The 13,233-nt window shown below is 46.8% G+C and overlaps 1 protein-coding gene across 1 annotated transcript in view; it reads right to left on the bottom strand.

Annotated features, from left to right (window-relative positions):
• Positions 1-997: 997 nt before the first annotated feature.
• LOC136591700 (hydroperoxide isomerase ALOXE3-like) overlaps positions 998-13,233 on the bottom strand; it is a 29,832-nt gene continuing 17,596 nt past the window's right edge. Inside the window, exons 6-15 of the mRNA XM_066588544.1 lie at positions 10,916-11,019; positions 10,279-10,451; positions 10,052-10,198; positions 7,416-7,619; positions 7,182-7,268; positions 6,819-6,988; positions 6,120-6,241; positions 1,833-1,933; positions 1,414-1,584; positions 998-1,331 (exon numbers count right to left, since the gene is read on the bottom strand). Of these exons, the coding sequence (XP_066444641.1) occupies positions 1,152-1,331; positions 1,414-1,584; positions 1,833-1,933; positions 6,120-6,241; positions 6,819-6,988; positions 7,182-7,268; positions 7,416-7,619; positions 10,052-10,198; positions 10,279-10,451; positions 10,916-11,019 (1,459 nt within the window). The 3' untranslated portion in view covers positions 998-1,151. The remainder of the gene's footprint in view (positions 1,332-1,413; positions 1,585-1,832; positions 1,934-6,119; positions 6,242-6,818; positions 6,989-7,181; positions 7,269-7,415; positions 7,620-10,051; positions 10,199-10,278; positions 10,452-10,915; positions 11,020-13,233) is intronic.

Below are 13,233 nucleotides of genomic sequence, written 5' to 3'. Positions count from 1 at the left end.
CATGGACAACTTCCATTGCAGTCAATGAAAGCATTCTGTCCTGCTGTGAGTCACGGCAGATCCACATCATCTCCGGCGCACCAGCTGGCACATCCGCAGACCAGCGAGAAGACAACAGACAGGTACGTGGGGGTCAATGCTGGGGCACAAGCTCTGATTCCTTAGTCGGAATTAGACTCTGCTGTGGGCATTCGGCCTTAGCCAAGCTTCCCTTACCATCTCTCTGCTTACAGATAGTCTGCATTCTTGTATTCCCCCAATAGCACAGGGAAGATTAGCTGATGTTACATCTACTTTCTGATAGAAAACAGATACAAAATAGGAATTTAATAGTTCATCCTTCTCAACATCATTCTTAACCAATTCACCATTTTCATCTTGTAAGCATCCAATAGCATCTTTGACTTTTCTTTTGACCCCACAAATCCTTTTTTATTGCTTTTGGTCTCTGTTACTAGCCACAATTCATTATCATCTTTAGCTTTTCTGACACTTGCCCTACAGTTTCTGCAGACCGCATCATATTCTTCTTTAGATATTCCCCCTCTTTCCATTTGGTAAACATATTTTTCTTCCTCTTTAACATGTCTACAAGTTCTGTGTTCATCCATCCGGGTCTCTTTAAATGCTTCCCATTCTTCCTTCTTTTAGGGATTGGTAACGATTGTGCTTTGAGAATCTCATTCCACAATATTTCCCAACCTTCTTGGACATTTCTGTCCTTAAGAACATCCAGCCATTGGATTCTTCCTCTCCTCTTTCTGAGTCCATTAAAATCAGACCTTCTGAAATCCAACCTTGAGGTCCGAGGTCCTGCTGCACCTAGTCAGAGGTTGCAGTATCACCGTCTTGAACTCCAGTCAAGTTTTGCAAAACACATTACACTCACAAAACATACATTTGCAAAAACATCACATCTGAGTGTCTTAGACCAATATCACCCCATAACGCATGCCCAGCTGGTAAAAGAAAAATTAACAGCTTGGAGTCACTCCTCTAAGAATTATGAAAAATTTATTAACATGAGTTTCACATAGAAGACATATTTGCATCAATCTAGTGCTTTACTTTCCAGCTCATGTCTACACAACTTCACCCAACACTTTTCTACATAAGGAAGACCACATCTTGGGAGGAAGGATGGCTTAACATTAGATGGAGATGCTGTTCTCAATCACCTTTGGGTCCAGGTAGGGATACGGTAAGCTTCTAGTTTGGTTCCTCTCATTAATGGTCTTGGATATCTCAGAGAGTTTCTCCTGGAATTCTAGAATGAATATTTGTGGGGTTTCCTCAGTGAAATGCTCATCGGGGTAAGATCCGAGACGTCTCTGAAATGGAAGGAATTAGTGAGCCTGGAAGCAAGAGAGAGGCAGTATTTGGGCTACTGGATCCACAGCTACAGATACCCACCCGGTCTACTTGGTCATTGCTGAGCTGCCAAACAATAGCCAGCCCCATGGTGGTGGTGTTGACATCAGGCAATGTATCCAGGATAGTCTGCAGTGTGGTGACTCCTTTGGCTGTGGGAGGGGGGCTCTTCATTGATGAGGGACCATTGGGCATCCAGGCATAGAAGTCAAACTGCAGTAGAAATAATACAAGTCTGAAAAAAACCCATCTCTTGGATTATTAGGGGTCTACGCCATATCTTTCTAGGTATACTTCATCCTGGTGTACCCCATGTTACCACTCTGGTATAACTAGTTTGGGGAGTGCACTGCAATGACCATCATGGGGTAAGAACCACATCAGACGCTGACTAAACCTTAACCAAGTAAGAACGAGGACTTTCTGGAGGTCAGTATGATGGGTGGACAATACTCACTTACCTGGCCACTGTTGACTGCAGCATGCTGAGCAGAACACCTGAAGATCACCATGGTCAAGTACCGTACCAGCGAGGACACAGTCTCCAGGGATGATGGGATTCCTGGTGGAGGGTTATATGAGAGAAGCGTCAGTGCTGGGCAATCATTTACAGTCTACCAGATATACTAAACATGTTAGAGGGGTTTCCCAATGGGAGTAAGGGCCCTTTTACACAGGAACACTTATTGCTCACTGAATGGAGATGGGCCAGAGGATCATTCTGGCCGGCCGCCCCCATTCACTGCCGGATTATTCACGTCCCAGGGAGGGTCTGAATAATAATTGTTCACTGTAAGAGGGCCCTAAGTAATGGTATCTCACTAGTATATGCCAGCATCCACTGATGAGGGTCCACCTTACGGCACTCTACAGCTCCATGTCCGACCCAAGATTCTGATCCATGCAGTCACTGAAGCAATGGGAGCCGCCTTACACCAAGGTGCATCTCTGAAGTCTGACAAATGCCCAGAATTATAAAAGGGTCCTTCAGAACAAACCTTCCCCCGACCCCTCTGAGGTCATTCAGGAGGATGGGTCAAGCATTCCCTGGTGGGGGGGGGGGGCGGGGGAATCATAATTCCCCGTATTGTCGCAGAAGATCCTCCGATCAGGGATTCGTGCCCAACATATTTTTGATCATGATTTTATTTATGCAGCGATACTAAGCACGACACAAATTCCGTCCAGGAACGCGGATACACCGTCGGAGTGCTCTGGGCTTCGGACCTCAATGTGTTTAGGTGCAGCGGGCCGCCCGATTCTGAAGATACAATTCATATCTTGCAGGGACCTTCGCACAACCAAGACTAACAATTTTTCCTTCAACTTGACTGTCAATGCCTAAACGTCTGGGAGAACTTGTCTCCTAAATAAAGGAGCTTCTTGAGACGTCATTAACAGGTCGGTGATCAGTCAAATTCTAACGACACAGATAATTGGAGGCAGGAGACCTAAGGCCCATTTACACCAGCCGATGGTCACTAAAAAAAATTAAAAATCGCTAATTGTCGATCGTTTTAGCGATAATGGGTGCGTGTAAATGTGCGCCCAGTGTCCACTTTTCAGCACTGCTAGCTGATCATTAAATTCAGTCTAACCTAAAGTGCTGATAGCATTGTTTCCCGTGGAGAACAAAGGATCTGAGCGCAGATGAGGCCCTGGGGCTATTAACTGTATTCAGGGAAGGCCTCATTTACACACCTAATTGGTACTTAGCTGAGTAGCTACATAAAGGGGTTGTCTCGCGAAAGCAAGTGGGGTTAAGTACTTCTGTATGGCCATATTAATGCACTTTGTAATATACATCGTGCATTAAATATGAGCCATACAGAAGTTATTCACTTACCTGCTCCGTTGCTGGCATCCCCGTCGCCATGGCTCCGTCTAATTTCGGTGTCTTCTTGCTTTTTTAGACGCGCTTGCGCAGATGGGTCTTCTCCCTGCCGAGCCGAAGCGAAAAGACCCATCTGCGCAAGCGCGTCTAAAAAAGCAAGAAGACACCGAAATTAGACGGAGCCATGAAGACGGGGACGCCAGCAACGGAGCAGGTAAGTGAATAACTTCTGTATGGCTCATATTTAATGCACGATGTACATTACAAAGTGCATTAATATGGCCATACAGAAGTGTATAACCCCACTTGATTTCGCGAGACAACCCCTTTAATAGTTTATGCAAAATGATCCCTCAAAGCTGTGGTTTGAGCAACTATCTGCTGGTGTAAACGGGCCTTTAAGGAGAAGGAGGGGCTCATTTACATCACAGTAATACAATTACCTTCCTAAATGCCAGCAGGAGGGAGGGAATAGGCCAGGGGCCCGGGAAATTACCAACGCTATCTAGCTGCACACAAGATGGATGCCATACAGCCAGGCCCGAATGGGTGGATATAAAATAAATGCAGAGTCGGGCCTACCAGTCTCTATAAAACAATTACCATCATGTTTCGGTTCTGGCAGTATTGAAGTTTGCCTTCATTATCAAAAACACCTCTACCCTCTTCCACCCTGTAGCCAGCCCCCCCCCCCCTCTTGTAGCCTGCTCCACTGCCTCTGCCCTCTCCCTCTTTCATAGCCTGCTCCGCTGCCCTCTCCCCCCTGTGGCCCGCTCTGCTGCCCTCTCCCCTCTGTAGACCGCTCTGCTGCCTCTGCCCTCACCCTCCTTCGTAGCCCGCTCCGCTGCCCTCTCCCCCCTGTGGCCTGCTCCGCTGCCTCTGCCCTCTTTCCCCCTGTAGACCGCTCCTCTACCTCTGCCCTCTCCCCCCCGTGGCCGGCTCCGCTGCCCTCTCCCCCCTGTAGCCAGCTCCGCTGCACTCTCCCCCTCTGTGGCCCGCTCCACGGCCTCTGCCCTCTCCCCCCTGTAGCCCGCTCCAACGTCCATGGCTCCACCCTCCACCTCACGCTCCGTCCTCCCCACCTATTAACAGCTCCAGCCCGAGATGTCACCTCAAAGGAGGCTTGCATGAGGAGTCCAAAGAGGTCCAACGTTTCCTGGTGAGAGTATACTCCTACAGGCACATAAGGGCTGAGTAGTGCTACAAGAGGCCGCAGTAACAGGCCTCATTCACACAGGCGTCTTTGTGCTCCATATTTTATACATAATATTGCGTTTTCAAATGTTTAACACAGTTGATACCAAAAACTGACAATCATCAAGGCAGAGTGACCAAAGTGCAAACATTAGACCCATGTTTGTCCAGGTCTAGGAACTTCCTAACAACGCAAGGCTGGCTTCACATCTGCTGCCCAGAAACTGTGAGGAAAGCGGATTGAGCCCATTATAGTCAGTGGGGTCCATCCGGCGCTGTTCACTCACGTCCAGAGACAAAACAGTTTGACCACGGGGATTCCTTGAATGTAGCAGAAAAGCAGAACCGTGCATACGTTCTTGTATGGTGGAGAGGATGGCCGACACAAGTCCCCCATCCGTTCCGTATGGGAAGGGGGGTGGGGGGGATAAACAAAAAACCTAAAAAGCATCTAAACTACTAAAACATGAGGGCAGTAAAGAAGCACTAAAATCATACAAAGGAAAAAAAAAAACTTAATATGCTAAGGAGGAGGCAGAAAGACTGATCACCAAAAAGCAAAAATAACCCTAAACTATTCTTCAACTATATAAACTGGCCCTTTAATAAAAAGTGCAGGAGAAATCATAGAAGCCGATGGGTTGGGGGGGGGGGGGGGGCAAATCTATTAAATAGTTTATTTTCAAGTGTATTCATGAATGGAAAAAAATGTTACATGAGAGAAGGAATTTTTCCCCCATGGGGTCTAATTGGCTCCTGCCTCGTTGTTTTTTTTTTCCTTCCTCTGGATCAACAAGGAGGGGTTGAAACAGGCTGAACTAGATGGATATTGTCTGGGGCCATTTTTGTGTATAGATTGGTTGTCTGAATCATGAGGATTGAGTTCATGGGATGGACATGTCTATGATGGATGTGGTTGTTAGGTTTGGGTCATGTCCGGTCTCTCGTGGTAGATTGTCTGATTACTGTCCTAATATAATGTGTTTTCTAGGACATCCGTGGGGTGTATTTGTAGGTATTTGGATTAGATTGGCCATATGAGGTCTGTGCCGCTGGAGGCAACGTGTTGTTCTGGCACCATGTGGCATTTTCTGCGTGCGTCATCAGTACGTTTGGTGATGCGTTTTCTATAGCTTTGCATTTATGACTTGATCCTGTCGGCAATCATGAACTCGCTTTTCCAGATCTCCGCCAGTGAAGGCCAGCAATTTTGTCAACATGATCCCGATTAAGGCCCAAGGCGTGCGCACCGCGAAGCTCCTTCTTGGCCCACCATTGCTTAATGTTGTCAGCAGGCTTCTTGTGTGTGCAGTATGGAGAGCTGAAGCCACCGATTTGTATTGGGGTATTCAAAACAGCATATTTATGAGTGTAAAAACAAAACCAGGGCACGTCCTATTTTGGTCTCTATTACGGGCCAAAATAACCCCCAAAGTCATTGTGTAACCCCTTAAGGACCGGCCTCTTTTTTCCCCTCTCTTAATTTAGCTTTGCTCCCACTTTCAAAAATACAAGAGCCTTCTTCTGCTGTACCCCATTAGCAATGAGATGTATGACCCCACAGACCAGGGAAACACAGCTGTAGTCTGATTGCTGCTCTGGATGTGACTGCAGTCTACAACATGAAATACCCAACTGAGGAAATCTTTACTTATTTTCTACTGATTTGTCTTGTAACGGAGCCGCTCTGCCCGTGTTGGTGACATTATGATGGTCGTACCTGAGGATTTGTTACTTAGGAATCCCTTCTCGTAGATCTCAGCCACCCAGGCCTGCAGTTCTGGATCTGTCCGCACCGACTCGTCACTCTTATAATAATGCTGCACCATGTTGGAGACAAACCTGTAGGGCAAAGGAGATGGAAGATTAGATTGTGGGCTCATCTATAGTCTAGGGTCTTCTCTGGCTCCTTCCACAATCATCATAGATAGAATTCCTCCATTGATCCCGCACCCTGCAGAGTTCTGCCAGCGGGAGCATCAAGACTCAAACCCCAAGAGACTAGACAGCTTGGCAGTGTCTAACTACATGGACCAAGTATGACACGCAGGGTATTGTTTCCCTTTGTTATCTTTCATCTGATAATATAAAGTGACCATTTGTATGGGCGCTCCATGCTGTATCTGTGGCAAGTGCGTGCTGTGGGGCATTTATACAGCATTTAGCTGTGCAGTATACAGCACTGTATCTTGTATACATATGGACAATACTGGGGCGGAGCTTCCTGGTCCTCAGTACCTCGGGGGTGTGGTTCATCTATACCTGCAAGTCCCACAAGAAGAGAATGCAGTTTGTGAATGCCTACAGTTGGACTCAGATGAGTTCCGTTTTTATATCTGGACCTTACAATTATATTAAGAATGTGTTTCTGGACATGACCCTTCCACAGGCATGGCAGACATTGTCCCGTATACTGCACCTCTCCATCGCCTCCCAGATCATCTGCCCATCATCTCTGTAGAAGTAGTTGGGGATAGATTCCAATCCTCGAGCCTTAATATCTTCAGGCAGGCAGAGGGCGCTATAAGTCATCTCCTCCATCGCTCTCTGCACCAAAGCTTTAAACCCCTCTTTACAGACGGCCATAATCTAAGTGCAAAACAAAAGCATTTAAAAGTGGAAATGCATACAACATCCCCAGTAATACAAATGTCCATAAGCTCCACACATCTTACTACAGTAACAGCTAGTCCTCCATTGCTGCCGACAACCAGCCTCCATCACGTCTGACTGGTTGTCACAGCTCCACTACAGATTGTATGTGGACATACAAGGGTCTCACCTGATCAAAGATACCCCCAGGACCAACAAGATCCTTTCTGGCGAGAGTGTTGATGTCCAGAGTGTAGCGCAGATGAGGGATGAGGAGCTGGAGAAATAACGAGAAAGAAGAATGAATCTGGTTGTCGGTTGAGCAGAGATTGTAGAGTTGTAATAAAATAGACAATAAGCCAGAGCCGAGTGCATGTCCGCCATTACAGAGACCCAACCATGTGGTGGACATCTCACTCCTCACCTTATACACTGGGTGGTTACGAGGCAGCTGCCGGTGGGACGCCATGTTAAACACTTCAGCTAAGAGGTGGGTGTGGAGCAGGTGATAGATGGTCTGGTGGACCTGGAACTCGGCATTGCGCACCCAGATCTTGGCCAAGGTCCAGTCCCACTCGGAGTCACTTGGCAGGAAGATCGGTGTCTGTTCTCCTGGAGTCTGACCCAACTGTAATGGAAGCAGATGAGACATCCAAAGAATCTCAGAAGGTGTGAGAGATCAGCTCAAGAGTCATATCTGTTCAAGTGTGGAGATGACCCATTATGTACATGTCATCGTACAATGGTTCTCACAGCATTCCCTGCTTGTTCAGTGTCTGGACAGAGGTTGTTCTGGAAATTTTGCCACAAGGAAGTGTTGTCTTTCTGACAGACACCAACTGATCTACTGACTGCCCGATATCAGACGCCACTTATCTACTCCACGTGGAAATACCATGGCCACAGGTAATGGAAGGGTTGGGACTAATGGCTGTAGACCAAATGGTCATGCTTTTTACTAATGGTCTCCCCCAGTTTTGAATCTACAACACCTATGAGGACATTGCATCTAGTCAGTGCAATGCCAAGAGGCAGCTGATGACAGGACTGCGGGAGCGGACTACACAGGGCCGATCTGTGAGCTACAACCACGGAGAAACAGATCTGCAGGAGATTTAACAAGATCCCAAGTGAGCGGTTGACGCACCGCATTGATTGATGTGCATTCATTCTGCTCCACTATTTGTGTAGTCATTCCTTTACAGCTGTGCGAACAGCTTAGGTGCGTTATAATAACCGCCTAGTGTGCCGCCCCAATCACGCCTGCCGAGGCGACAGTTGTGCACCTACTGCCTGGATCTCCAGTGATCAATTGCAGCCAGTGGAGGTCAGAGTATTCCGGTGATCACTGCCATCGTTGGGCTGTCTGTATAACACCGAGTCCTCAAGGGTGAGAGATGAGCTCTGAGCAGAACTGCTCTAATAGTTCAGGGTTAGGAGGTGGTGTTAGACCAGATACCCCTTAACGACGCCCCCATTATATTCTTCTTTGCCTTGAGGATTAAGTGATTTTCATTCTCATTCCCAGAGCCATAACTCATTGACATCGCTATATGAGGGCTTTTTATTGGTGCCATTCTGGGGTACGTGTTTAACTTTTTTGAGGTGGAAGGGTGGACACCCATTAGCGATTCTTTTCCCTGCGATGCAACAGCGATAATTATGAAACCAATGATTTTCATACTAATTTGCGATTTTTCAGCAGAGCTTCGCATCGCAGAGAAGAAATCTGCGATATCACTCAGTGTTGTTAATGGGGCCGGAGGCAGCAGCGTCCGCCCCATTGAAAACATAGGGAGTATATCGCAGACTTCTGCCACAGCCATGACAGCTGTGACAGGAGTTTCCTTCATGAAGGAATCCTCTGCCACGGCTGTGACTGAAGACCAGGATGCTATCCCATTGCTTTCAATGGGGTCGGTACTGCTGCTGCCAGCCCCATTGAAAGCAGTGGGTTTTAGGCAACCCCCGCAGCATGATTTTCGGGGAAGGGCTTGAAATGTAACCCCTTCCCTGAAAATCATCCCTAGCTGGTGAAGAAACAATAAAAAAGTTATATCCTCACCTCCCCGCCTCTCAGACGCGTCCTCCGGCTGGCTCCACTGCACTGCTGTCAAGCTCTTTCAGCAGATGGGGATTTAAAAATCCCCGCCTCCTGAAAGGTCTGTGCTGATTGGCTGAGTGCTCAGCCAATTACAGGCAGCATTTGCTCAGCCAATTACAGGCAGCACTTAGCTATTCATCAAGTTGTAGTTTTTATTCTGAGGTACATGTGATTTTTGGATTTTTTTTGTAACACGTTAAAAAATAAGATCAATTTTGGCATTATTTTATACTTCTCAGCATTATTTTAGGGTGTTCACCATTAGAGATTTTCACTGTCTGGGTTGTTAAAAGTGCTGTAATACCCATTATGTGCCGTTTTAAGAAATATTTTGCCATTCTATCCATTCAAAAAGAAGAGTTAGTGGGAAAAGTCCAAAAAAAATAAAATTTTAAATTAAACTTTGATGCTATTTTTTAGCACCTCAAGGTGACTTGTTTGCTCGCCAGTCTAGTACACTGCTGTCAAAGTCTTAGTAGAGTGCGCTACATGAGGAATGCAGTCTATTAGACCTGTGGGAGGCGGGGCCTAATAGGCTGAATTACACGGCAGACATGGAGGCACGTCAGGCTTCCATGTGAGCCCATTGGTGCCTGGTAATACTGCAGGATGCTGACAGAAAGTACAGCCTCCCCCTGTCATCTGCTTACATGATGCAGTTGCTATTGGCTGTTGTATTCGAGGGTTTAACCTACCCGGATCTGAGGTTTTCCCCATTCCTGTTATCTAGAGCAGTAGTCCGCCAAGCCACCGCCTTACGGTGTGCAGGTTTAATGCACACTAGTGAGGTCAGTAAAAAGGCATAGCGGCCATCAAAGGCGATAAGGCTCGTGGTCATAAGAACTATGGATGCTGTACTCAGGGGCCACGTTTATGATGTGGAATAGGGCTGAGTGTACCAGGAACAATAAGGGTGGAACTCCTTTGATATGCTCCGTTGAGTGACTGGACATTACCTGGATAGCGATGGGGAGCAGCTGGTCCTGGGGGTCCTTCCACAGCAGACACATGGGGGCGCTGATGTATTGCTGCTTCCCATTTATACAGTCATTGGCAGGAATTCCCTGGAGAATCTTGTAGTCGGCCAGGAAGACATTCCCGTTCTGTAAGAACAGCACATGGTCATGACATGTCAGAGAAGCTTCATCATCAGTAGTCGCCGTCCTCTCTCAGAATGCCCCACCTGAAGCTCTTTCTGAAGGTCTGTGGAGGTCCCCAGAGATGCAGCCACCATGCTGCTGGTGACTGGGAAGTTCTCCAGTAGGTTGAGGCATTTCTGGATCAGCATTGGGTTGACTCCATTCAGATACTGATAACCAAAGAAGGAGTCCTCATTCCAGATCCGGGAGACCTCATCTGAAGAAGACAGAGAGATGGAGACTGGTTTATAGAAGGCTATCATAACTAACGATCAACAACCATAGGATATAGTTATCTTTGGACCCATGAGAACTGAAATCCTGTCTCAGCCCCAGAACTGAGTGTAAGGCACTTTGTCATCACCACAAGCAATGAAAGTGAATAGCTGTGTGCTAAGCCCTACCTTATTCCTTGGCTATAAGCTCCCCAAGCAACAATAAGGGTTGTAGGCACAGTAAAGAGGTTCTACTGAGAAAGGAGCAAGAACCTGGAATTTTGGTGACCAGTAGAAATGTGCATCTATAGGGAACAGCTGCACTGAAGAGGGAGCCGGGAGAACCAGCTAGAACCATGCTGGAGGATTACATGAAATGTCACAAGAAGCCTGGAGACCCAGGGAAGACAAGAGCGGAGATCAACCGGGGCCAAGACCACATTGGTAACCACAAGAGGCAACGCACCAGAGATGTCAGTTCTGTTGAAATAGAACACAGTCGTGATGTCATCTAGATTTCTCCAGGAATCAGTGCAGTTCGTGAGACCTTTCAGCACCACCTCAAGTCCCCTGTAAGAAAGCAGATATAGAGGAGTTCATGGAGTTATCACTGTTGGGTACAAGAAAATAAAGGTCACGTCTTGGGTGAAGTCAGCTTTGCAGCCCCACTGTCTATCCGCCCTCTTTTCATACCCCTCCATTCGCCCAGACAGGATTAGTTCTACTTCTGTGAACCTGTCGACTACAGGATAAAAGGTAAAACAGACTAATGGAAATTACAGCCACCACCAGCAAGCCACTGATGAAATGCCTCCAATACAGATGAGGGGGAACCACCAAGATTATTCTCCAAGTACAGCGAGCTCATGTAAAGGGATGTGGGCTAAGTAGCCCACTACAATGTTGCACGTCTGTGTTTCCTTAATGCCAAGCTGCTAAACTCTGCCTTTATGCAATGGAGGCAATGGACATGTGTGCACTTGGCGCAGGTCATACGATTAGGGGGGGATTTGCTAATGGTGTGCTTTCTGCTCTTCGGATATTTCCCATATGTGCTACAATGTGACGGCGGACCTGTTGGCAGGTCTTACCAACATACTGCTGTCACACGTACAAGGGGCCAGGGGCACAACATTTGTGGTCCTGCAGTTGACAAGATATCGCATGGTGTAAACTTTGCCTGTCGTTGTGGAAGAGAAAGTCTTGCTTCTATCCACAAGCGGACATGCAGCGCAGCCACAGCATGGGAATGTGCCGGTAGGTTTGGACTCTGAGGTGGCTCTCTAAGATGATCTCTTATGTTGTGGCCCCTTCTGTAGGTGATACTGGGGGTGTCTGAGATTACATTCTTGATGTCCGGGTCATTCTGCAGGATATCCCAATGATTATTGAGGGTATTGAGGACTTCAGCGTGTCTGCTGTCATACGTACGATGACTCAATTTTGTGGAAGAATCCCTTTCTCGTGGAATCAACGATTTAGTCTTGTGATCTAGCGACGGCCTCCGCTTGATCCAAACGTTTCGGAGATATTTTCTTTGTATGAACCTATTTCTAAGTTTCATACTTTCTGTTACAAGGACTCATCACTGGAGCAGTTGTGTCGCAGGCACAAAAACCGGCCCTTCGGGATGCCCTTCTTCAGACTGTATGGCTGGAAACTGTCCCATTGGAGTAAACTATTCGTTGCAGTGTCTTTGCGATAGAGGCTGGAAGTAATACTCCCATCAGATTGTAATGTGAGTCGGACATCCAGAAAGACCATTGATGTGTCACTAATATCAGATGTAAACCGTAAATTGAGGTCATTATGATTCTGAAAACCCGTAAACTCGTGAAATTGGTTTTTAGAGCCGGACCACAAAATCAGATCATCATCAATGTAATGTATCCAACATAGGATGTTGACCATTTGGTGGAGTCAGAGGGGAATACAACCTTTTCCTCCCACCAGCCCAGGTACAGATTGGCGTACGATGGGGCACAGGGCGTCCCCATCACAGAACCCCTGAGCTGTTGTTGAAGAGAAAATAACTATGCGTGAGCACGACTTTTAATAGGTCCAACATGAAGGTGTTATGTTCCCAACACTGGGAACTTCTTTGTGAAAGATAGTGAGAAACTGCTTTAATGCCACCCTGGTGTGGGATGGAACTATACAGGGCCTTCACATCCAGGGTGGCAATGAAGGTGTGGGGGCTCACATAAAGGCCCCCAAGTTGGTGGAGGACGTTGATTGTATGGCGTGCATAAGGCGGCAGAGCCAGTACGAAGGGTCTCAATATACACGCTACAATTCTGGGTTAGGTTGTTCACCCCTGACACAAGAGGACGTCCTCTAAGGGGATGTGTCCCCTTATGTGCCTTCGGTAAAGTATAAAGGGTTGATAGCCTAGGGCTATCAGGGACCATAAACTTGTACTCTGTCTCACTAATACACCCCTTATCTCTAGCTAAACTAAGAGGCTTGAGTATAGCCTTCGGGTCTGCCGGCTAAATTAGGCTATGTCTGAGCGCCATAGCCTGTCTAATACCCTGCTGTGCCTCCGCATAGCAGAGTATTAGAAGAATTTTAAAAAAGTATTATGCAAAAAGAGACAAAAATTTAAAAAAAGTAAGAAGTAAAAATTTTTTAAATGCCCAAACCCCACCTTCATCCTTTTAACTTGTAAAAAATAAAAACAAAATTACACATGCGGTTACACATTACTTAATCTGCAGGAAGCACGGCAAGGAGGGGAAAAAAGCTAATTTAGCCTATCTTACCATACAAAAAAACGGAATA

This window comes from Eleutherodactylus coqui, chromosome 1 (genome assembly GCF_035609145.1).
Source record: "Eleutherodactylus coqui strain aEleCoq1 chromosome 1, aEleCoq1.hap1, whole genome shotgun sequence".
Taxonomy (NCBI): domain Eukaryota; kingdom Metazoa; phylum Chordata; class Amphibia; order Anura; family Eleutherodactylidae; genus Eleutherodactylus; species Eleutherodactylus coqui.
This window is presented reverse-complemented; position numbering and strand designations above follow the sequence as displayed.